The 26,137-nt window shown below is 40.8% G+C and overlaps 3 protein-coding genes across 6 annotated transcripts in view; 1 reads left to right on the top strand and 2 right to left on the bottom strand.

Annotated features, from left to right (window-relative positions):
* Positions 1–5,720, bottom strand: part of gab1 (GRB2-associated binding protein 1) — a 50,389-nt gene extending 44,669 nt beyond the window's left edge. For all 4 annotated transcript variants that reach the window (XM_041035765.1, XM_041035768.1, XM_041035769.1 and 1 more), the window contains exons 1-2: positions 5,295–5,720; positions 5,012–5,167 (exon numbers count right to left, since the gene is read on the bottom strand). In XM_041035765.1, coding sequence (XP_040891699.1) covers positions 5,012–5,083 — 72 coding nt within the window. In that variant the 5' untranslated portion in view covers positions 5,084–5,167; positions 5,295–5,720. The remainder of the gene's footprint in view (positions 1–5,011; positions 5,168–5,294) is intronic.
* Positions 5,721–8,324: 2,604 nt separating this feature from the next.
* On the bottom strand, positions 8,325–17,388 carry usp38 (ubiquitin specific peptidase 38). The gene is made up of 11 exons (XM_041036516.1): positions 17,110–17,388; positions 15,235–15,925; positions 13,923–14,058; positions 13,572–13,701; positions 13,246–13,347; positions 12,676–12,834; positions 12,255–12,448; positions 12,078–12,171; positions 11,863–11,969; positions 10,235–11,579; positions 8,325–9,616 (listed from the first exon to the last, which is right to left on the bottom strand). The coding sequence occupies exons 2-11, from the start codon at positions 15,914–15,916 to the stop codon at positions 9,452–9,454; spliced, it is 3,114 nt and encodes a 1,037-aa protein (XP_040892450.1). The 5' UTR covers positions 15,917–15,925; positions 17,110–17,388; the 3' UTR covers positions 8,325–9,451.
* Positions 17,389–18,307: 919 nt separating this feature from the next.
* On the top strand, positions 18,308–26,101 carry smarca5 (SWI/SNF related, matrix associated, actin dependent regulator of chromatin, subfamily a, member 5). The gene is made up of 24 exons (XM_041037075.1): positions 18,308–18,569; positions 19,669–19,791; positions 19,883–20,049; positions 20,145–20,245; positions 20,359–20,459; positions 20,583–20,762; positions 20,996–21,151; positions 21,259–21,390; positions 21,540–21,608; positions 21,729–21,838; positions 21,978–22,204; positions 22,439–22,560; positions 22,704–22,856; positions 22,977–23,109; positions 23,323–23,471; positions 23,603–23,725; positions 23,820–23,927; positions 24,066–24,179; positions 24,270–24,392; positions 24,498–24,630; positions 24,727–24,845; positions 25,024–25,236; positions 25,331–25,441; positions 25,622–26,101. Exons 1-24 carry the CDS (start codon positions 18,498–18,500, stop codon positions 25,685–25,687), a joined length of 3,105 nt encoding a protein of 1,034 aa, XP_040893009.1. The 5' UTR covers positions 18,308–18,497; the 3' UTR covers positions 25,688–26,101.
* The last annotated feature ends 36 nt before the right edge of the window (positions 26,102–26,137 follow it).

Raw genomic sequence — 26,137 nt, 5'->3', positions numbered from 1 at the left:
ATGAAATGGAGACACGTGACTATGACACTATGGTACTGCACTATTTAGGGTACAACTCTTGAGAGCAGCAAGGGAACACTTCTTGTCAACAAACCACAAAAACCCGGTTAATGTCATTATCAGTTAGTCTGTGGTTTATATTCCTTCAATACGAACAGCAGTGACAAGATGACTTAAGCAAGGCGTAAAATTTTGTTGTACACAGTAGACATACCAATAATCTGCTTAATTGTTAATCCTGTTTCAGTGTCGTCCTAAACAGCGCCTAATTTATTTCTGATATAAAATGATGTTGCAATATACTGTCACATGAACATTATCTCTTAAGATAATGGTGCTGAAAAATGACCTTGCAATTTCCTCCCTGCATCTCCTCAGGTCCCTGCGATAACACGCTGCAGATGTCCTGAAGATACCAGTCTTCAAGTTGTTCCTTTGAAGAGGCTTTTACAAGTGGACCTCGACAGAAATTCACAGATTGAAAGGTAAGAGAAATGAAAGAGGAAAAGGAGAACCAGATGGAAAATGCAGTGTCAATGAAATGGAAAACCGCAGAGGATACAGTTATGACAAACTCTGGCTGGGAAAAGTCCTACAAAAGCAATTGTGGCTAGATACCTTCACGCTGCCCGTGAATGAGAAATTAATGGCCAGGAAGTGTTGACTTGTTCTCAGAGAACTCTTGACTGCAGCAATGAATTCATCCACTACTAAGGCCATATTTTATCTGCTGTATGTATTCTGTGTATTAAATGCTGACTGAGGTGTTTAAGAAGCAGCTAACCATTCTAATCTGTCACTCAGAGGAGACGGAGAAAAAATAAAGCACAAAACATCAATCCACCTTTAGGATTGTTTATGTTTAAACAGACATTTCAAAAAACAAAATACACAAAGTTTTTCTACACCTCATATCAACTGTAACATATATGCACTATTTCTGATGTGACTGGCCAACATCAGGTGACAATGACCAAAATTTGGGGATTTGTGAGAATTGTCTCTTCACACTTGCTTCATTGGTACTGAATACAGAGGACAACAATACACAGTGTGTCAAGCCCATGATTGTTGGAGCTGCTCAGACACAGGCAGGTCGGCTGAACTGCTTTCACCTTTGAGCTCCACCAATCAGTAGTAGAGCCTTAGAGGCAAACTTTGCCCTGAGTGATTAATCGGGTAAGCAGGGGCCCCGGCTTCTAGTCTACTGCCACTCAGTCTAGATGGGGATTAAAGTAGAGAGCTGGCACTGACGGTATGTTCACACAGTATTGTAAAGTGTTTTATTCTGTTCAGTTTGTTTATTTTCTTTTTATCCAGTCATTCAACCTGCAAGTGTGCACTATAACAACAAAGAGCGCTACAAAGAGCGCTGTTTCAGAACAAATGCAGTTATCTCAAGAGGGTTTTAAGAGGGTCTATATGAATTTTTCTGGATTATCATGAGAAACAGATCTGGCTGCTTAAAGAAAATATATCGTAAACACTTTTTATTTTAAAATGATAAAAAGAACATCTTTACGTCACTCAGTTTAGTAGTGTAAACTAATCGGTATGGCAAAATGCTTTACCTTCGTAAATGATGTTGGAAAATTTTCAAATGCAGGCAGAAGAACAGCAAAATTGTCTGCATACATTTGGCACGGTGCTTGGCCTAAGTCCATTCCATTAATGAAATGACATCCATTTGACTCCTTTTCCCAAAATGAACACAATACATTTCAAGATACTACAAAACCAAGAATATTTTGATATTTAAAAAGGAGCTCACATGAAACTGTTCACCTTTGGGGAGAAAAAACCATTAGTGTGTTGGTAAATGGGGCAGTTGCTTGGCACCAAGGTCAGCAAAGAGTATCTGGTGATATTTAACAACAAGCAATATGTACAAAATATCATGATAGTTATGACTAAACACTGGCATGTGACAGTAAAATGATTTTAGTTTTAATTTGGGTGCAATATATCTGAAATCCACTCAGATGGTGGCAAAGGATCAAAAACATAGTCATGACTGGCCTTGCTAACAAAACCTCTACATCTTTGCCTTCTCCTCTCTTACCTACAGTGGCCACGATCCTGGGGGACATTACTGAGAGCAACTGATTTATTCTGTCACGGTGACATGAAGACAGCATCACTTGATAGAGCCACAGGAGGAATGTAATTTGGCTGATATTCAGAGCCATATTCACAAGCCATCTTAACTTTGCCAACAGACCCCATCGTATGACTGCCACCAAACACACACACATTTACACCTGATCTCATATGCATACAACCTCTGATATTTAAGTAAGTTTAAAGTACCTAATTGTAAAACTGTTTGGCTAGTTGATTAGGCAAGGAAGTATTAAAAAACCCTTGATTTATGTTGGTAAATCAAGTCCATATCTGGGTTTCGACTCCAGCAGTGATATAAAATTTTTCAACCATATCTTTCTCTAATGTTAACATTTTTGCATGTACTACTAAACTAAGGGCTTTGACTAATTAGGAGTGCAGCTAAAAAGTAAGCTAACCATTGTACCAATTACACTAAATGTTTTGACATCCAAGAAAGTTGAAAGCAGTTAACTTCCAGCAAGTGCTTCCCCTTGACAACATTTTTTCAGAGAAAAAAGATGAATTCAATGAAAAAAAAGTCCCAAGATTACTTAACTGTCAGATCCCAGATTCAGATTTAAAACTACCCCACTGATCCTTTCCAGCCTAAAACCACAATGCATCATTACAAGCTGCATGATTTCTATTTTAGAAAAGAATCAACTTCTCTATTTATTTTGGGCATCAACTCAAACAGTTGGTGGTGAGTTGCCAGATAGGTAACATTTGAACAATTTGTCATCTGCCAAAAAAAGGATAGTCAGCACTTCTACAGATTACACAGCCTCATGTGACCAAGCACTACGACCTTTCACAGGGAAGGGAACCATGTACCAACCACCCGCTTTTCTGTTAATCAGTATTATGTCAAATGAGAAAAAGCCATTTGCAAAACACTTGTGTGGCTGTACCTCATTACAGACTACAAGGGCTCAATTTGCCAATTCAATTGTTGAACTGCGGTTAAAAACTACTTTGATGCTTAGAGACTAAGTTACGTAAATATTTTATGAATGACAGTTCCGTTTGGTACCAATTTTGTCATGTCTAAACCTGATGGCTCGTGTATCCACCGTGAATTAAGAGTGGAAATGGGATCTGAAATGTGATGATTGTTGGGTCTAAAATACAATTTATTTAAAAAATGGAGGGGGGTAGTGGTGGTGGTGCATGTCCCTAAACCCCCCAAAAAGTGGAGAAGTGGTTCCCCGTGCTGGCTTTGTTTAACTTACTGACTTATGAGGGGTAACCACTGATTCAAAATGCAAATTTTCCCCACAATAAAAAGCCACTAGAACAACTGACCGTGGCTATTTGCATAAATTATAAGAACAAACAACAGTGTTGTTGGCCAATCAACTGTAAACCAGTAAAAATCCTCTTAACATACTGTGAGATGCCCTCCTGGATATTCTCTGCTACTGTGTCCAGAATTTTTTTTTTAAACTGGAGCAGCAAGTTGCCATATTCCCTTGAGAACAATTAAGTGTTCCACCAACCTCCCATTTACTCTGTAGAGAAAGAACAATTTTGGCTTCCTATAACAAACACTTGGTTTCAGAGATTACATCAAGTGACGCAGAAATAAGAACATGCTGAAGTGGGAACTTAAAGTACTCAACCACCTCTTACTATAAATCACGGTGACTATGACAATAAAACTGGTTTGTTCTTATAAATGGTAAATAAGATGTAGCCTCTGATTAGTGTTATGAAGCGATTAGTGATTACCACCCATAAAGAAGAAAAATGCTCATTAGGTAGTGAAGCAGGATTTTGACTTCCTCCTCATCAAATCAGACACTATTCTGTCATCACTGTGAGACAGCTCTTTAAAAAGCCTTAGTCTTTGTGGCTAGATTTTAGTTTTATTGCTTTCAGAAAAAACATTTCATTGGACCTCTGGTTTCTGTGAAAACACACCTCCTCTCAAGTTGCGGGCCTTGTAATTCATATATCAATAGCGGTGATATCCACTGATCCACAAGGAAAGCACGTAGACTTGACAGCTAACATGTGATACTGAAGCTATCTGATTTTGCATCAGAGCCGTTGCAGGCTAGGAAAAGGTTTTCAAAGTGCAAACCAAATATGCAGAAAGAATCGCACACGAAACAGGGACAATTCACTGCTAAAATGAAAAGCAATGGCTGAGTAAGAGAAATGTATTGTCCTCACTAATTATATCTAACTGGGAAGCATGTAACACCATATGATGTGTGCCTGTAGCAAAAGCGTGAAAGTGTATATGTGATCAATGAGTGTAGGGCAGTAAAAACTAATCGTTACAGCAGCTGTAACAAACAACACTTCATTATGTACATCTGACAACTCTTTACAACTACTGTTTGAAATTTGCAGGAAAGCGGTCCTCCTTTTAAGTGCCCCTCAGTTGTTTTGTAAATGATTTAACCCTTGGCGTGACCATCTACCACCTTTGTCACAGGGACTACTGACTGTGCCTCCACTATCATTACTTCCCTGTGTAATCAGTTTACTGTGTCACTGGACCAAGAAAATCAAATCCTCAGAGGAAAGGCTGTGAGAATGGATCACAAACTGAAAATTAAGGAGACTGTCTCCTGTTGAAAAAGTCTCTAAACAACTGCAATGTGCTCCACCGAAGTGCCCCTGAGCAACACAGCAGCACTCCTGCTTTCTATCTCAGGGCAAAGTCACTCGTTCTGTAAGGGACTACACGGCAAACTGGGCTCAGAGAAGACAAACACAAACACACACACAAAAAGGCAAGAGCTATTTGTTGAAATGCACAGAAGATGAGGCCTACACGCGTCTGTCACTGCACGCAACCGTGCAAATGAAGGCGCCCAGGGAAAAGCGGGCATATTTTCTGTAACAGGTTACTTTATTACAGCGTAACAAATAGGATATAAAGTGCACTTACGTAACGTCTCAACTTTTTTTCAGGAGGAGACTTTCTCAGCCACCCTGAGCACACCACATCTCCCCCACTCATATCTGCTCCTTTCTTGCTCTCCCTTGGAGTTTGAGCGTAGATTGCTGTTTGGCTTCGTTTGCTTTTGGGAGTGTCTTCTTGTACCTGGAAAAGAAAACTCCGTTGACACAAAGCTCCAAAAATAAAAACTTAAAATGTAGTACTTTTGCGTTTTGTTTTGCTTTTTTGAGCGCGATAAATATCGTCACTCCTTCTCCGAAAGTCGACTCACCGACAAGGCAGTTGTCTGAAATGCACAGACCAGATTTTTCGCGAGTTGTAGTCAAATAAACGGGTATATCCTGAGCTCGGAGTGAATATAAACCTCCGCGGCACCGCCTTTTGTACAAATATCAACGGCGACTTGTGTATTTTGTTCAAACTGGAACGCTGTGTGGGCAAAAAACAGACGCAGGCAACTGAGAGTCGCTAAGTTTTTGTTGTTATATGTAACGCCTCATGCTAATTCCCGTCAAAGTGGAGCGATTCCCAGTTGGCGAGATTGGATGTAAATGTCCCACAGTGTACCGGTGCATAGCTGTCGTTTCTGCGCAAATTAAAACAAGCTTCGCCGTAAACACAGTGGTTCCGCCGAGCTTCCCTACCAGTTTACTCCCATGGTTCCTTAATTGTGATTGACAGGGTGGCTCCGTCTTTCCCTAAACTCACCGTCTTCTGGAACATGGCGGTGTCAAGTTAACGTACCTAACGACAAAAAGACCGGATGTTTTGGGATTCTGCTTTCAAAATAAAATGTTTCGTTCGTTTAGAATGCTCGTTTCAACCGCCATCTATCATACCTACAGCTAAAACACCTTTCAATGCAATATTCGTATTTACGAGGCAAAACACAGTCCTTCAACGTGTTCTCTCACGGTGATGTTCGTCGCAGAAAAATATATTTTGAAGGTTACAACCGGAAATCACGTTCGTGTAACTTTGATTGTTGAACTACTAGTTTGGAGGACGAACTGGGGAGGCGGCGGCGTGCAGGGAAAACTGTAGAGCTTCAACCATGGGACATGTAGTTCAAAATCGTTTGTGTTCCGTCCCCAAAAAACAACTAAAGAGTGAAGGGCGGGTTGATAGATGAGCCATGATGTAATAGAGCTAAATGTACCACTGGGTGAATACAAAAAGTGGCCTCAGACAGTTGAGGAAAAGACAAAGAAAGGACCCACCTCAGTGTGAACCGTAAGGTCCCAGCAAATCATCGCACGTCTAAACTACACTATCCATAATGCGTGAAGTATTCCCTAAGGAAAACTGGGCCCAAATATCATGTTATGTTAGCATAATAACAGTGTACCAACTGACCTCTTCATAGGTGTAGTTTTTTTGGAGGGGAATTTATCTGCTCTTGTATCATTATGATCATGATCTTTTATTAATAGAGCTATACGTAGAGTATGTTTATTTTATTAACATGACTTTGAAACTAAGTACAGATTTTACCATATGATTTTTATTTATTTATTTCAGTTGAAATGTATTCTAAGATGTAACCTATTTACATTTAGAGATTTACCAATACTGGCTTAACACCACACCGGTTAGAAAAAGGTTATACTTATAAGCCTGATATTGATTAGGTGCTCCTATAACTTGATCAATTTCCTGGGCTCAGTGGAGCATCTATAACTGGTCTAATCCGCTGGCAAAGACGTGTTTCCCATGGACTTAGATTGGTATCCCAGGAATCTTATTGGAATGCTATTGTAATGGTATTGTAATGGTAAATACTTCCCCCAAAGGATGTTCCCTGTTAGTCTATGATTAATGACTTTACCATTGTACAGGCATATTACCTCGTTCAACAACCTCAGCACTGATGAAGAAATAGGGAGCAATTAAAGGCTGTGGACACAATACACCAATTCCAGTAAATGAATTCTTCACAACACTGTACATTTAGCTCTACAGTCTTAAGTGTTACAACATCAATTTAGCTTGTGTCATGTTCTTGATGAATCAGATTTCATGAAATGTGTATGTCTGCGAAGCCTTGTCTTTGTCTAATGTTGTTTCTTGTTGTTGTCCTTCACAGATTTATAAATCTTTTGTTTATGTGGGCATTACAGCATCCACATGGTCCACTGAGTTATCTGAGTTGCAGGGTAGAACTCTACTTCTACAAAATGCTAATATGACATTAAATTTAAAGAGACCCTATAATGTACCATTCCCATGAGTTAACATTTCTACAAAAATGTAATGGTTCTGTTGATTAATAATTGAGAGTCATTGATTTTTCCAAATGCCCTTTGAAAGCTTTGGTGCGACTGCAGTGTTTTTTTGTTTTTTTTTTCTATATCAGTTGCAAATTAGTAAAAATGGCAGTTCTACAAACAATTTGCTATTGCTTAATTACAACTGTCATTTGTCCTATGCCTGTGGGAATAGTAAGTGCATGCATGTGATTTCCCACTTCCCTTTTCAGCCACTGCTTTGTCTATTCACACTTCCATTTATGCAAAAAAAAAAAAAAATTTTGCAATCTAAGCAAACTATTTTGCAATCAAGGCAGTAAATATACTTCAAAACAAATATATTTGATGAATTATGCAGCAATATACAGTTCTCGTTTTTAATCAATAAAGTAATTTACATAACTAATGCTGTTGAGTGGAATTCATGAGGTCTGCAATCTCAGTAATATGCTGAATCTAACATTTAACTATTTCCATTTTGAAGAATTAAAAAAGAAAGCATTATTTGTAGTTTCAAATCTATCTGTACTTAGATCTAGCTCCAAGAGGAAAACTGGCACTGGTGATAACAAGGTCTCTATATACTGCAAGGAAGATTAGAAATCATGTACAGTAGTTAAGATGCAGTATTAAAGCTGACTCCAAGTGGTCAATATATTGCCTGCAGTGGAAATTCATAAGTATGGAAATGTGAAAAGTAAGGTGACACAGACGTTTAGGTACATTTGAGCATAACAACACGAGCATAACTTTGGTGTTTGGCTCATTTCAACAGACATTAACTCAGGATTTCCAGAAACTATAGGCTGCTCTGTCTTTCCATGACTCAGCTAAGTCTTTACCTTTTTTCTTTCATCTTTCTTTTACAGTTTGTACTGTCATACAGAGAGAGAGTGAATGAGAAAGTGGTCTCAGACTTATGGACCCTACTGTGTATTTAATATTACATTTATAGTTCAGTCTCCAACATCTGCCCACCTCTTTAACCTCATACCACTTTAAATAACGCTCCCTTTAACAACCTCCCTGGTTAAGTAACACAATACAACAAATACTGATTTGTTTTTACTGGAGGGAAAGATGAAGCCATTATGAACATTAACACAGTACAACTGAGGTGTAAATTCAGACAAATTCCTCTTCAAAAGTCTGCATTAAATATCAAAAGGCACATAAAATCAGCATGAACACAAAAGTCTCCCTGAATAATCAAATCAGAGGAATACGTTAAAATATACTGTCAAAGTTACCTGTTGTCAAATACATTTAACAAGAAGTTTGCAGTTTAATCCTCTGTAAATCACACTAGCTAACCGTGTGAGAGCAGTTTGAGATATTCTTACTAATCTTGGAAATTTCCCGTATATAGTTTTCAGTTTCCATATATATTTTGTATTCCACGATTATTCAGAAATGATATTTAAGTCATATGTACATTTATTGCATGGGATATGAAACCTATAAAATACCAAAGCACACATCAAAAAGATTTGAATATCTTGAAAATGAAACTCCACAGCTCATGAAGAAAAGCTGCATGCAAATCAGAAAAGTAAACAAAGTTTGTGTTCAGAGCTATGACAAATCAAATAAAGTCTATCTTACAGTTGAATGCTTGCTTCTGTACTGTGCACTGCAAATGCATGTGTTTGCATATGTTTGTGTGTGAGGTAATAATATAAACACTCAAGACAAGCCAAATAACATAAGACTGAACCAATTTTGCATTTTTATCAATGTAAATTGGAAAAGCGTAGAAGGAGCTAGTTCAGCAATTACTGATCTTACTTCTATCATATCAAATTATATTTCACCATATTTCTTTCATTTAAGGGAGAGAATTCACTTGGACCAATGAGTGTTTTCCACCTCAAGTTGTAACATTTGGAGAATAAATGGAAGATTACAATACTGAGATCACAACATTAAACTTAATAAATTAAAAAAACAAAACAAAATGATGACTGAAACAGTGGTATAAAAACTATTTTAGTCAAAATCAAATCCAGGATCAGAACCAGCACAGGAACTCTATGTGTGTGTGTGTTCTCAGATCATTTCAGTGCTCTTTTTATGTTATATGCACATCTATGGTATGACAGTTCAGACTCTCGTATGAAGCAGTCCAGAACTCCCTTAGTGCCAGTTCATATGGGTCCTTGGCAGCATTTTTGTCCTTTCAGAATACCAGTCTGCTAATGGTATTGAAGCCCCCTCCCCCTCCTCCTCCACCAGATGGGCCGCAGCTCCCTGGTGGGTTATTGTCATCTGAACCGTTGGGCCTGAATGAGCAGGAAGATGAAGGGGCCTGGAGAGCCTGGGTCCGAGCATTGAGCTCCTGTTCCTGTTGACATTATGAAGAAAAGAGAAATGTTTACACATCAGTTTTAAACTGTCAAACAGGTGTAAACATATACAATAACTACACAATACCATGCCAAAGATTTCAAAGCAATGTTGTAGCTCTATGTGGCTGAGAGGGAATCAGTGTTGTCACTTCACAATGTTACAGCACCCTCTAGAGGTCATTTACTTTACTCACTAATACAAGCATGGTGAAATGTCAGCCTAACACAGCACAGTTCAATGACTCATGAAATTACACCTCATGTCTTATACCAAGACAGTTCAGATTTGGCTTCAAGTGCAGTCAAAAAAAAAATCCTATACCCTTTTAGCTCTTAGTTATCTGTAAAGTACAGTCTGTTTTCTCTCAGCTATTTTCCACCTGAGAGAACCTTGTACAGCCCTCTACTTTCATAATAACCTCACACTTACGAGGCTAAGTGGTAATGACGTTACACATCAAATGCATGTAAAACATGAAAAATAAGAACCATGTTGCAGACAGAATATCTAATGAAATTCTTAGCAGTATATTAAATACTTGCTGATAGATTAAATGTGTACCACAATGATATATGTGGGAGAAGTATGTTTTCTTCTGTTCACCGTCACTTACCTGTAAATACAGCTTGTTGTCCTTGATAATAGCATCCAGCAGTTCTTTCTGAAGGGGAGGTTCAGCACTCAGTCTCATTCCATTTGCCATCAGTCCCCCATTTATGTTCTGCCCTAGTGGCTCCTGTTTTCTGTACATAAGCACATAAGCTGTGTCCTTGGGGAAGCGATTAGTAATGTTTTGCACTGATTGGAAGGACGTGAATGTCACTCTGCTGTCATTGAACAGCAGCCAATCCCTTGCCTCCTGGACACTGTTAGGGAGTGTGTCTCCTTGTTCGGGTGGAACTGACAGAGCTGAGCAAGTGGAGAGGCTACACTCGGCCTGGCCATTCCCCAAATCCTCCTTGAGGGCAAAGTGATTGGCTGGATGCTGTGTTCCATCTGCTCCGTTGACGTTATGGCCGTAAGAGTAGTAGTGGCCACTCTCGGATGATATGCCAGAATGCATCACCACGGAGCTGAGGACATAGGGCACTGACAGGACTGGCATCTCTCCTCCTCTATTTATCTGCTCTTTACCATCTCTCCTCTCCTTCTCCTCTTCCTCCTCATCTTTTTGAGATGGTTTGAGTTTCTTGGCCAGATTCTCACTGCTCTCAGGAGAATCCACTTGCAGAGGAGAAGAGGTAGAAGAGGAACACTGTATAGGTGTTGAAGGGGCATGTACTGGAAGTCTCATGAGTGGTGGGATGGTGACATTGTCCAGAATCTTCCTCCGGACGTGGCATTTGGCATCGTATGAGAATCGCAGCAGGGTGAGGATCAAGTACTCAGGTGCTGACACCACTTTCATGGTCTTCTCTGCCCGCTGAAGGGAGCTACACTTCTCACAAAAATACGCATTGTCTTCGTCCAGGATCTCTGGAGCCAGAAAATAGTTCACCAGGTCAGGCACAGAAAGAGGAGGCTCATTTGTCACTGGCACAAAATTGACATTGCTAGCCTGGGCTTTGGCTGCGCCTGTTTCAGGAATTTCACTGCCACCATTGACAGATCCCTGACAGAGAACCTTCGGTTCCTCTAAGGGCCCCTCAGGCTGAGGACCATCCTGGGAGGTGGCAGAAGGACAGAAGGCCAAAGAGAGGTCTGTAAAAGGCTCCTCTTTCTCAGAGATGCAGTTGCACTGCATACAGCGAATACCTGTGATCAGCTTCCCACCAAACATCCTCTCTATCAAAGTCTTCCCATCATTCCCTGGTTTGGTTTCTGTAAGAGCCAGTGACTCGTCATCTTCCTCTGGAGAATTCTGACCTGTTGGGCCTTTGCTGCTTGGGTCAACAGGGGAGGAAACCTTTGGCTTAGCTGATTCAAGGACCTGAAGTGTTCTCTCCTCTTCATGTAACCTTAAGATCAGAAGACAGAGACAATCAACATCATGTGAAAATACCACACTGTTTAAATTATAATTTGTTAGTGTAACACATTTATTCCTTCTTAACAACAAGCATCAGTAAGTACATACATCAGTAATCTCTAGTCATGCACACTCAACACTCACAATGCTTTATATGCCTTGTGTTTTCAATAGCAATGGCTTTTATACTAGTGCTTTTTTATATTCTGCATTCAGTGACATACAAATTATACACCGACGATTCATCCAGTCTGCTTGGAGTGCTACAGTACCTGTCTAGAAGAAACCTGAGGTACTCAGAACAGTCCTGCTGAGAGCCCACATTGAACCAGGGAGGCCGAGATGCTTCCAAGAAGTTCCTGGGAGCATATGCTGCCCTCTGTAGGACACAGGCAAACACGTGAACAGCACACATAAAAACATAACCTCATCGTAATCTAACAAGTGACAACATTTTGTTTTAGCCATTACACGGGACAACACTAACCTGAGTGTGCGCAAGGAAAGCAAAGAGCAGCTGAAGCTTTTTCATTAGTGTGTTGGAACCATTTAGATGTAATGATAAAACATGCCTCCTGAAACTGTGAAGAAAAGTTATATTTAATCCTCATGTTTCTCAAAAACACAAAAATGCAACAACAATGTTTGTGTGTAAATGACTCACTCTGTGGCCATGAAGAGGGTCTGGATGATGCTGTTCATGTAACAGGTGTTCCCCAGGTTGACCAGGCCTGTCTTGCCTGTCTCAGACTTCCCAGCTTGTCTCAGTAGACCAGACACAAATGAGTTGGACTGAGATGTCCAGGCACTTTGATTCAACACCAATTTTATCTTTTCTTCTCCAGGTTTTGGGAGATCCTGACGGCACATATTCAAATAATTTATCAGATACAGAACAAATTTGGCAACCTGGCAAATAGTTCACAGGCAAAATTAATGAAATGTGTTGATAGGTTATTTATTCACTGTTAAAATGTCCTTTCTGATGGACCTGATGTATTAAACAAATCTTTTTTTTCTTTTTTTACTATCTACATCCTATATATAAGAACATTTAGAGGATGAGGTGTCCTGCACTCCTTTACCTTGATGGCCTCTAGTATGTGGTCATAGAGGTCAGGGAAGCCAGAGTACTGGTACATCATGCAGTGTATTAGCTCAGTGAACTGCAGCAGGAAAGCTTTGCTGGTGGGGAGACCATCTGTCCTTAAGGACTGGACTAGATGCACCACGTGTGGAACAACCTGGGACAGTGAGGGATGAAAAGAAGAGAAAAATGATAAGGACACTGTCGAGCTGAAAACACTGGAAGGTAGTGCTAATATTAATCAAATCAATACAAATCTGCAACGCAGTCAGCCAGAGGGTGGTTGCACATACAGAACCCCACCGAGGGTTCAGTCTCATTTGCTCAGTATTTTTGAGACCATTCATGTTTTTAGATACTAATGAAATTGGCCCACTCAAGGGCCATTGCTCGGCATTTAAGTGCTTCACACATCATTAGTGGGGGAGCGGTGCCGTGCCCGGGGTTCTGGGAGAAGAAGTTTATGCAGCTTTGAAGTAATTTAAGCCAGAGGAGAAGAAAACGAGAAAACCAATAAAGTGGCGATATGAGAGGGAAATGGGCTGTGAGGAGACAGGAGATCCCTTACCAAATGGAAGGCCTCAGGAGAGTGCTGGAAACTCAGCAACATATGAGAGAGCACAGCGAGCGCCCCCTGTCGCACTATGGGGTACCACAGACGACTGAAAACCTGTGGGTTAAGATAAAAACATAAATATTTTAATAAATCATTTACTCTGGGGAAATTCTTTGATAATTCAAGTAGGTCTTTTTACTAGTCTATGGTAAATTATCTTTGTGAAGAATTGCTGCAATGTAGCTTTGTTATTACTATAGTAAGCAGATTTAAAACATGCATACAGTTTCTACAATTTCTCATTCCTGAGGTATATAAGAAATTAAAACACTACAAACCAGTTCAATCTTGAGCAGTGTAACATCTATAAGGATAGTGAACTTCTGAACTGCAGCAAGTCCTTTCAGCAAAGCGATGACCCAGGTATCAACATGTTGGGCCAGAGGCCAAGAAAGCCAGTCAATCATCCTAGACAGACAGAACAAGGGCATGTGGGGTCAATGTGAAAAGAATTTAGACATGCATCCTGAAAAAAACTGCAGCTTCTGTATGTTGTAGATGTAAGACACATGAGTACATACAGATTTGGGCATGTGCATTGTAATTTGCCTACATTACAAAGAATTAAAAAAAAAAAAAAAGACTTGGGCTCAACCATTCATCTCAAAAGACACAATCTGCGAGGTTACCTGCAGAGTGCTTTAGTCATGCTTGCGTCTTTAACATTCTGGTCTGTGGTGAGACTCTTGATAAGCACTGTGATCATCTGGACAGGGATGTGCTGGACCAGGCTGGCAAGGGCGATGGATGGGTCAAAGGAGGGGTCTGCAAGATGTAAATCACAATCACAGTCAAAAATAATTACACAACTGTACCTTTTCTTTTTGTTCCCCAATCCAGATTCAAGTTCTTTAATACTGAGTGCTGAGTATCTGCTAATATTGAGTGACAGTGCAATATTTATTTCTTCATTCATAATACAGGTGCACAGAGTACACTTAAACTAAAATAGGCCTATTTTGAAATGAATAAACAGCTCTGCATTAACAAAATAAATACTGCATCACAGTTTTCCTGATGGCTTCTTGTAATATTTTGATTAGTGTACTATATTTGTTTGTACAGGACTGTGATGACATCTTCCCTTCCATAAACAAAATACTGATGTTCAACTGTAGCACTTCAGAAGTGCAGTTCACCTGAAAAATGTCAGACAGGGTGACCTTTTAACCCACCAAGGTTCTGCTCACATCGCTCAGTGACACATGTACTACAGCCAGCTGTTTGTTTGTTTTGTGCTGTTCCACCATTTAGTCAAACGCAGCACTACACAGTTGGCTCAGGACATCATAAAATTTACCATCCACACAAGAACTGCAGCTTTAAACTCAGCTGAAATACTCTGAACTCAACTGCCTCTTCACAGCACATGCTTTTCAATATTTGCATTTGAAGAAAATGCACTCCTTGAATCACAGGATTTGAAGGCAAGTGTGCCGAGCAATTACAAGTGTGTAAAATGAGGCCACTACTTCCAAAAGGAAAATAATCAGTGTGCCAATAATACTGAACATTGTTGGATTTACATCTAAACTACAAATGAGAGAACTAAGCCAATGGATCAAAGTCAGCCATTGGCAGGGCCCTGAAAAAACAAAATGAAATAAGGTAACTGTTCCCGGGTGCTCAATCATGAGCTAACAACCCTGCTACAAATGCCAAGATTTATAGAGGGAGGGTTATAAGTCCTAGGTCCATGCTGCCAAATGCAAACACCCCTTTCCATTACTGGTAAGCAGATCTATGGATCTATGAACAAAATCCAAATGTGTTCATGTTCAGTTTTTAGCACTATTAAACTTCTTCAGGACGCCCCAGGTCTCCCAGAATTTACCCTAAACATCACAAGTCACCTTTTTCCTCTACAATGAAATAACATACTTTCTATTCCACTAAACTGCATTCCCTCCATTTTGGAGGGAAGGAAGGAAGGAGTCTCACCTGTGGAAGAGATAATGGCAAAGACTTCCTGCAGCGAGGGAAGCAGTGTGGCGGGGTCAGCCTTCCAGATGTTCTGCAGCAGTGTGCTAACTTTAGTCACCTGACCTACATACTCTCTCAGCTCCCGCTCTTGGTTGGAAAAGCAGTGGAAGTAACTGATGGTCCTGACCAGCTGCTGGCAGAACAAAACGCCCGACTTATCCCTCGGGATGCACTGCACAAAGTCGGACAGCAAAGTGCTCAGGCGGGCACAAACAGTAGGCTCCGGACGTTCACAGACCATCCTTAAAACTTCCACCTGGATCACGCTGAAGATCTCCAGCACTGAGGGGCAGCTGATGAGCAGCCGCAGGCAGCAGTGAATGTAGTCTATAATGGCTGGGTCTTTGCGGTCCAACTGGCCATAGCCCTGCTGGAGAAGACTGAGGACAAAGTCTTTACTGAAGAAACGCTCAAATTCTGGGCGGTGGTAGCGTGCATAGGCTTCCAAAACCTGGAAGCCAATCTGCTTCTGGAAGGCATCTTCACCAAGCAAGATGAGGCGGGTGGTGAGCATGAACAGCGCCTGACACTGCTCCTCTGTCACCTCCTTCTCTGCAGCTTCCACTACCTTCTTCACAATAGCCCTCTTCACTGCAACAGAGTGATTGGAGCTCACGAGGCCCTCCAAAATCTTGTCCATGATGACAGTCTGAAGAGTGAAATTCAGAAAATATTTAGTTTACACCTGTAAACAGGTAACACAATGTCTGTAGTCATACTTAATATAAATGTACATGTCACATTTAGGCTATCACAGACTGTCTATATTGTTAACATCATACTGAACACATGACAGAGTTTGGTCCCAGTGGCTTGTAGAGCTCTTTTCACCCCAACTGTCAGAGACCTCCGATTGTCTGCAGTTGTTGAGTGAACACTGTCAGCACACAAAAACATAGAACATGTTTACTCAGCTGAATGGGCAGCGACTGGGCCTGTTGAGTCAAAAATAGGCATTCCACGCCATTTAACAACTGGGCCTTCAAGTATTACACAAACACACACAGACAAACGTAAAACATGATGGAACACAACATGTTTTTGACCAACTCATTTAAATTAAGGATTAACTAACAATTATATGTAAACTTTATTAATATGTTGATTTTTATTATTTATTTTTGATAAGTGTTTTTTTTTTTTGCTTGAGAAATTACTTAAACTGTTAAATGGTTTTAGACATTGAAGTAGGTTAATTTTCTGCTGAGTAGTCATCTTATTTTCAGAATTTATGAAGCGATCATCTGTAAAGCAAAACATGTTTATTACACAGCAATCATATTTCTATAAACTTAGCATATAGCTATGGGTCTATCTTTACTCAGTGATATTTCTATTTTATATATTGTTTAGTTACTGTATATAAGCTAGCTGGCTTGTATATAGCCCTTAATTGCATTGTTTGTTACCTACTTTGTTTTTATGATTTGTGTAAATACTTACTAAATTATTATTCCGTTACATGTATTTAACACTATTTTAAAACAGGTTATTATTTCTTTTTATCTCGACACTTGCGGCCAGCGGCTCTCTGTGCGTGCTATGTGGAAACAGGCGGATAGCATGCTAATGCTAGCTTAAACGGTAACGTTAACGAATATCGTACTTCCGACAGATAAAACATGGCTCGGATGCTAAATACGACTATAAACCTCTGTAGCCGATACTCCCGCTCCAGAGAGACAGCCATTCTCAACACCCTATAAGATAAAAGAAAACGAACAAAGCAGTCAAACAGGCCTGACATTAGCTGAGTAACGTTAGGAGCCACTGACTTAGCATAAATGCCGCTATGTATTAGCGCGACACAGACGATTTACAATATGTGCTTACCCAAATAAAGCATGTCAACAGTGTCCGACTTGAATATCCTCAACTGTCAGCCCTAGTTAAACGACTTTTAATAGATAAAACCGTGTTTTTTTTTGGCCCATTTCTTCGCTCACAATCAGCTGATTAACCATCCACTAGCGTCATTCCTATGGACGGAGGTGATGGTAGGACCCTTGTGCGAAGCGATCTTCGTCTTAACATTGCCTGTTTACACAGTCGCTGAATATTGAGTAAGAAAATCAGAAGTCTTCTGTCCAGAACGTTTTGAACGATTATGAATGAAAAAAATAAATGTAGTCAAACTGTCGCTGACATATTTACACACGTCTGAGAAGTTTATGGACAGTTGATGTGCTGCATTCAAGTACTCCTCGTGCTTCCCCGCGTTAGAGGTTAGAGGTATTCAGATCCTGAGCAGAACTACAAATACCACACCTAAAAAAAATACTTCATTACAAGTATAAATCGCAAAATTCAAAATCTTATCAAAGTAAGTGGACGTGAAATTCTGTTTGACCAGGTTTATCTCAGCTTTTATGAAAATCAAATCAAGTTCACTTATGATAAAGTACATTTTAAAACACCAATGCTGACAAAAGTGCTTTACAGAGAGATAAAAATATGGGATCATCCGACTGATGATTACAATCAAACAAAAACCCAGGACTGATTTAACAAAAACACACATAAATAAGATGGCATGTGAAATTTAATCAAAACATCTGGATAAAATCACAACACAAACTGCACGTTCAGGTGACTCGCCAGTATATTATTACGGTAGATTTTAAGTTAATTATAATGTTATGTATAACAGTTAAATGCTAATTATATAACTTTTAAAACCAAGATATAACAAATTCAGTCTTTTAACTCAGCATAGCAAAACATTCTGTTCATATTCTACAATTTGGAGAACAAATTTTATATAATATTTTTCATATTATATTTTAAAAGCAAAATATTCAAAATCAGTATGAATGCAAGACCAAAACAGATGCACGGGTGTTTCAGTACTGGTTTCTCAATATCCTTTTAGTCTTTAAGAACTGATTTAGCCGGGTAGAGGTTTTCTACATCATTCCAGCGTGAGACTACTGCAGGTACTGACAACATTTCCAACAGTATCTGAAGGCAGCATCATCAAGTCTCGCGATAGAGCGCACACCGGGTAACGTTAGCGCCGTGTGAACGCGGGTGCCCGAGAAACCTTGCTAGCGCGGATGTGCTGCCTGTGACCAACCGGTGTGTCTTTCATTAAAAACAAGAAGATAGTTCTCATTTACCGTGACAAAGTTTGACAGATCTTGACCGACTCGTACACGGGATCACATAAGGCACCTGATAACGGACGATATATCTGGATCGAAGTGGAAATTCGACTAAAAATGTCCGAGAGCGCAAACTGCGTGGAACAGCGGGAAGAGCAGACTGAACTTGAAGAAGCCGGGGGAGCGGAGGTAAGATGGTTTAAAACTGGCATCGTCTCCTCTCAACGCCGCGTACATTTCTTCACAAAACCCGCCGCACAAGTCAATAACTTTGACCCCGACCCGTCCCTTAACTACGGGGTTCTCAAATTCGGCTGTGTGAAACTTTCACTTTGTCAGCGTAAATGCGGGTTGTTTGAGCTAGTTAGCTAGCCGAGGCGGCGCTATCATTAGCTCTCAACAGCAACAGCTCGGTCCCGGACACTCGGGACTGAAGCTAACGTTACAGCACGGAGCAGCAACGAGGCCACCCCGTTTCATAAGCACTCGCACTACTAGCTTAGCCCCGCTAGCCACCCATTGATCGTCGCGTTAAAAGTCGCGGCGTGCTTTTTGTTTACTCCCGGACCAGATTCACCCAGCGAGTTGCTCGTAACTGCGATCCGGCTTTTGGAAAACCCTTGGAGGATAAGCGAAGAGCGGCACCCCGCTCAGCTGTCCCATCAGCGTCTTTGTTTTCAGAGTGTAGCAATGGCTGTTGTTGTCGAAGAGGGATGCTGCGCTGCCTGACTACAGCTTGGCTTCCACCGCTGTTTGTGTTGAGTTTTGACTAATAGCCACAGAAATAACAGGATTTCCCTTATCCGTGCAGGTGAAATTTTTAGACAAGGTAAACATCACTGGTTCAGCGGAGAAGAACAAGACAAGAAGCTTTGTGACTTTAATAAAACTGAGTGTATTATCTACTATCCAAATGCAATACAGGGAAAGCAGAAATAAAGACAGTAAAGATAGTAAATACTGTTAATACTAATATGAGTAGTAACTGTAAAGCGTATTTATAGCGTATAAGGTATAAAGAGTACATTAAGTTTAAACATGCACTTTTTGCACTGCAGTTGGGTGGTGGGTAATGTGTTGTATGTCCGTAGCTAACAGTGCTAGAAGCACAAGACTGTTATTACATTAATGGCATCAAAACCGTTGTGTGTGTTATTATGCAAAGACACGGAGCAGAGTTCCCCTTCTTTATCAGTTTGTCTAGTCTCTTCCTGTCTGTTGTTATTAGGAAAAAACTTATCAGAGGATCGCCACTAAACAAAACCGTTTTCATTTTTTTCCTGCTCAGGAGAAGTCTGACTCTTCAGATGCAGGTAAAGAGTCCTCTTCAGATGCCGGTCCTGATGGACAAGATGCGTCCTCCTCCTCAACCAAAACTAAAGATTCTACTCCAGGTTACGAGGAGAAAGTGGTAAGGGCACTGTAGCGTGCATAGCTAGAGTCCTTAGAGGTCTCTGTTCTTGGATAATAAGTTAAAAAAGACTTTCTTCCTGTGTCTGTAGCAAACAGATCGGACCAACAGATTTGAGTACCTGTTGAAGCAAACAGAGTTGTTTGCTCATTTCATCCAACCAGCCGCACAGAAGACCCCCACCTCCCCTCTGAAGATGAAACCAGGACGTCCTCGTATCAAAAAAGATGAGAAACAAAACCTGCTGTCTGCCGGAGAGTGAGTACACATCCACACAATACAGATTTATTAGATTTTATCAAGTCTGCCCCCATTATGAGGATGACTCATTGTGTCTTTTCTGTATTTGACAGCAACCGCCATCGTCGCACAGAGCAAGAGGAGGATGAAGAGCTTCTGAACGAGAGCACCAAGACTACAAATGTCTGCGCTCGCTTTGATGAATCTCCTTCCTGTAAGAAATGACCTGTTTTTATCTGAGCTTTAGAGGAAAGAACATTGATCACAGAATCACATCATACAAATGATGTTTTTATTTATTTTATTTTATTTTTGTCTCTCATCTAGATGTCAAAACAGGAAAAATGAGGGATTATCAGATCCGAGGTCTGAACTGGCTCATCTCTTTGTATGAAAATGGAATCAATGGCATCCTCGCTGATGAAATGGTCAGTACTCCCCTGCAGTCAAAACTGTTACCTCTCCATTCAGATAGGTATACCAGACACATTTGTTTTGTATTTTCATGTACTGCTCTGCCTCTCACACGCTCTCTGTTTGCCTTGTCTTAGGGTTTGGGTAAGACCCTCCAGACTATTGCCTTGTTGGGTTATATGAAACACTACAGAAACATCCCCGGTCCCCACATGGTGCTGGTGCCCAAGTCCACCCTGTACAACTGGATGAACGAGTTCAAGCGATGGGTGCCTTCTCTTCGTGCAGTCTGCCTGATCGGAGACAGAGATCAGAGGGTAGGCTGCGTCAGAATGTTTTGATTCTCTGGAGAGGGAGAATTTTCTCATTTGCTTGTTTGCATTGTTCTTGCTTTACAGTGGGAACAAAGTTTGGTCAACATCTTAAAAGAGTAGCCCCAGTTTTGTGCAGAACCAGCATTTTCTGACTGTATGCGTATGGAGGAGTTACTATAGTTGTCACCAGTAAGTTTTGTGTAACCACATGCTAAACATTTTTGCTTCGTTCTCAGACTGCCCTGATCAGAGACGTGCTGCTGCCAGGAGAGTGGGACGTGTGCGTCACATCCTACGAGATGCTCATCATTGAAAAGGCAGTGTTCAAGAAATTCAACTGGAGATACCTGGTTATTGATGAGGCCCACAGGATCAAGAATGAGAAATCCAAGGTCAGACAGCTGCTGAAATATAATAGATATTTACATGCGCCATAGCCATTTTGTTTATTGTTGCAAGAGAGCACAGTAAAGCTAAGGTGGCCTTTGTTTTCCCTTAGCTATCAGAAATTGTGCGAGAGTTCAAGACCACCAACCGTTTACTGCTGACTGGAACACCCCTGCAAAACAACCTCCATGAGCTGTGGGCTCTGCTGAACTTCTTGCTGCCGGACGTCTTTAACTCATCAGAGGTGAGCATTGATCAGAAATTTATAAGACTGAGAGGGAGCATAACTTGGAGGTATTAACTGAAAACATAATCTTATTTGTTCCAGTTATTTAGTGGAGAAGTGTTTTACCTTCTGTTACTTATTTCATTTCTCTTTTTTTTTCCCCTAAGGACTTTGACTCCTGGTTTGACACAAACAACTGCTTAGGTGATCAGAAGTTGGTCGAACGTCTTCACACTGTATGTATTAAATGTTCTTCAACTTCAAACCAATCTCTGTTCATTTTATGATATAATATTCTTACTTAGATGGATTTATTTAGACTCTTTTGACCTATCTTTTTTTTCTTTTTGGTGTAGGTCCTGCGTCCTTTCTTGCTTCGTCGTATAAAAGCTGATGTGGAGAAAACTCTGCTTCCAAAAAAAGAGATTAAGATGTATGTGGGCCTGAGCAAGATGCAGCGAGAGTGGTAAGCATCCTCAGATGTGCTTTACTCGTTTAATATAAGCCCCAGTCATCTTGTTTTCTGCACCGCCTGAAATATCCAAAATACTGACATTATTGTTGTAAGCAATCATTTAATACGGACTCATGTTACAACCCATCAGGTACACAAAGATTCTTATGAAGGACATTGACATTCTGAACTCAGCGGGTAAGATGGACAAGATGCGCCTGCTGAACGTTCTCATGCAGCTGAGGAAATGCTGCAACCACCCGTACCTGTTCGACGGAGCTGAGCCAGGTCCTCCCTACACAACTGACCTCCACCTGGTGGTGAACAGTGGCAAGATGGCGGTGTTGGACAAGCTGCTACCCAAGATGAAAGAGCAGGGTATGTGGATCATCACTGGAGACTATGGGGTTATTTTTTTCTTATTTGTTCTTTTTCATTCAGTATTTTATTGAAAAATCTTTAGATTAGAATATTGAGATAATGTAGTTTGAAATAGTTGAATATATCGCATTAGAGTGTGCATTCTATGCAGAAGATCAGACTTCAAACATATCCAATGGTAATTAAGCTTTCCTGTGCGTTTCATTGACAACCACTATCCATTCTTCCCAGGTTCCCGTGTGCTCATCTTCAGTCAGATGACCAGGATGCTGGACATCTTGGAGGACTACTGCATGTGGAGGAACTACGGATACTGCCGCCTGGATGGTCAGACACCACACGAGGAAAGACAGGTGAGATGCTTACTACTCAAGGACATTATTCATGAGAGAGCACTCTGTAGACTGAGATGAACTGATTACAAACTGGTTGTCCTCAGAAAACTACATGTTGAGCTTAATAAGAGACACTTTATTGTTTCTTTGTGTGTTTTCAGATCTCTATCAATGCATACAATGAGCCCAACAGCTCCAAGTTCATCTTCATGTTGAGCACCAGAGCTGGTGGCCTGGGAATCAACCTGGCTACAGCTGATGTTGTCATCCTCTACGACTCAGACTGGAACCCTCAAGTCGACCTGCAGGCCATGGTCAGTACTCTGAAGCCGCAGTCTCCCCGTTCCTTGTTCAGTAGTTAGGGGATGGAAACTGGAGCATTGTTCGTGTTCAGAGGCGGGGACTAGTTGACTAGTTTAATCTTTTCATTTCAGGACCGAGCTCACAGGATTGGTCAACAGAAGCAAGTACGCGTCTTTCGTTTTATCACCGAAAACACAGTGGAGGAGAGGATCGTAGAGAGGGCCGAGATGAAACTGCGCCTGGACTCCATTGTCATCCAGCAAGGTAATTAAATAAATCATGTTTTAGCATCCTCATATGCACTTAACTAAAAAAAAAAACAGATTTGATTAAAATTCAAAGACTTGGCAGCCAGAGTTCACGTGGTGGTGCAGAATGGAAGTCAGTAAAAGTCGCAATTTATATGGTAAATGAAATAAGATGTTTTTGAGTGAGTCATATATCTATTTTTTTTTTGTTGTTGTCTTTGTTTAACAGGAAGACTTGTGGATCCAAGTGCAAACAAGCTGGGCAAGGATGAGATGCTGTCCATCATCCGCCACGGTGCCACACATGTGTTTGCTTCCAAGGAGAGCGAGATCACAGATGATGACATTGACGCAATCCTGGAGAGAGGCGAAAGGAAGGTGAGTCTGGATGCATAAGAGAAAATCTGCGGATGGTCGATATTTCAGGTCAGCTAATCCTAATAAATTCCCTTTTCTTTTGTATGAACTTTAAATTAAAAATTTAAATGTCTGATCTTGTCGTATCCAAGACTTTGGAGATGAAGGAGAGGCTGTCTACCCTGGGTGAGAGCTCTCTGAGAAACTTCACCATGGACACAGAGAACAGCAGTGTGTACACATTTGAAGGAGAGGACTACAGAGAGAAGAAAAAGGTAAGGAGACTGATAACATCAGCATTCAGTCCGTTATTCCAGCAACGTGAACCTTTGAGGCTTTACCTTGTCCTCCGCCCTTGTCTTCATTCAGGTCATTACCAACTGGATCGAGCCACCCAAGAGGGAAAGGAAAGCCAATTATGCTGTGGATGCCTACTTCAGAGAAGCTTTGCGAGTCAGTGAGCCCAAAGCACCCAAGGTATGGCCTCATCACTCTAAAAACACCCTCAGAATATAAAGAATTAATGCAATATACTGTGTAATTACCGTGTTCTTATGATGGATGGCGTATTATCCTGTTTGTGGCGTAACATGTCTGGTTGACTCCATTTTTCAGGCTCCACGTCCTCCCAAGCAGCCCAATGTTCAGGACTTCCAGTTCTTCCCTCCACGTCTCTTTGAGCTTCTAGAAAAGGAAATTCTGTTCTATAGGAAGACCATAGGCTACAAGGTACAAGAATATTTTTCAGGCGAGAGAGATAGCTCACTATTAATGTCTTTAGAAATGTCTCTAAGTCGGTCTGTGGTTCTGTCTCTTTAGGTTCCCCGTAACCCGGACATGCCAAACTCGGCTCAGGTGCAGAAAGAGGAGCAGGCTAAGATTGATGAGGCCGAGGCTCTCACAGAGGAAGAACTGGAGGAGAAGGAAACGCTTCTGCAGCAGGTATTGATTCTTTTCCCTCAGCACTATCAGTTCATGGCTGATATTTTCAAATCCATATTAAATTTACATGGATTTTGATCTTGATCAATTGCACCTTTGTTTTAGGGATTTACTATTTGGAACAAACGTGACTTCAACCAGTTCATCAAAGCCAACGAGAAGTGGGGAAGAGATGACATTGAGAACATTGCCAGAGAAGTGGAGGGGAAAACTCCTGAAGAAGTCATGGAATATTCTGGTAATGACTCACTTTTCTCTTCTACCCAGACAGCAAACCCAAACTTTTGCCTCTGTTACATATTTTGTGATTTAATGTTCACGTTTGTCCTTACAGCTGTATTCTGGGAGCGCTGCAACGAGCTGCAGGACATCGAGAAGATCATGGCCCAGATAGAAAGAGGAGAGGCCAGGATTCAGAGAAGGATTAGCATCAAGAAAGCACTTGACTCAAAGGTAGCTGACTGTCAGCCATTTGGCTGTTCATTTCTGTTTTAAACTTCCTAATTAGCTTTATCTCATTAAGCACTAAATCTAAATCTTGGTCTGATTCCTTAATTTTCTCTTCATCACATTATCTTCTGTTCGTGGTTAATTAACGGTCCCTCAAGGTGTTTCTCGTCTCCTTGCACAGATTGGCCGCTACAAGGCTCCCTTCCATCAGCTTCGTATCTCCTACGGCACCAACAAAGGCAAGAACTACACAGAGGAAGAGGACCGCTTCCTTATCTGTATGCTCCATAAGCTGGGCTTCGACAAGGAGAGCGTGTACGACGAGCTGCGTCAGTGCATTCGTAACTCACCTCAGTTCCGCTTCGACTGGTTCCTCAAATCCAGGACTGCCATGGTAAATTTTGGCCTCTTTGCACCATTTCTCCAGTTTTAAATGTTTTAAAATGTGTCTTTATGATCGAAATGATGTTTTGTGATTTGTTGTATAGGAGCTCCAGAGGCGATGTAACACCCTGATTACGCTGATAGAGAGGGAGAACATGGAGCTGGAGGAGAGGGAGAAGGCAGAGAAAAAGAAACGAGGCCCAAAGACTGGCTCGGTGAGTTTGGAATCTATTGTTGTATTACAGGTATTACAGAATAATCTTTGTCTAGATTGCGTGATTGAAGAAGTACAGATCTGACTGGGCATTCAGTGACAACTTTTGGTCAATACTCAGGTCCTGTTTGCTAATGATTTATTTATTTATTGATAATGATTTTTTTCCCCTTTTTCCCAGGCTCAGAAACGAAAGTCAGAGGGAACCCCAGATGGTCGTGGACGCAGGAAAAAGCTCAAGTTGTGAAGCTGTTGACAACACAGCATCAGAGCGGCAGCCAGCTCCGGTACCATTAGTTCTAGTGTCTGTATGTTTGTTTTGCAGGCGGTGATGATGTACTGTGTAAAACTCCCTGAGGGACTGATCTGGTTGTATTAGGTTTTAGGAAGTGCTCCTTTACAAGCCTGCCATGTTGTCACTGACCTGAACACTGCAGCTGTGCTGGTTTAGTTTTTTGTTTGCTAGTCCTGTTTTTGTTTTTTGTTTTTTTACTAGTACTTAATTGAAATAAATGTATTTATGCCTGTTGGTTGTACTACATTCCATTGCTTGAAACAATATGTACCCACTTTTTTTTTTTTAAATAAAACATTTGTTCTTTTATCTTCCTGTGTGAAGTAGAAAATGTCTTTTTGAACATCACAAATAAACTTCCCCTTTTTTAAAAAAGAAAGTGTGCACTCTGGTAAATAAGAC

This window comes from Toxotes jaculatrix, chromosome 4 (genome assembly GCF_017976425.1).
Source record: "Toxotes jaculatrix isolate fToxJac2 chromosome 4, fToxJac2.pri, whole genome shotgun sequence".
NCBI classification, from domain to species: domain Eukaryota; kingdom Metazoa; phylum Chordata; class Actinopteri; family Toxotidae; genus Toxotes; species Toxotes jaculatrix.
This window is presented reverse-complemented; position numbering and strand designations above follow the sequence as displayed.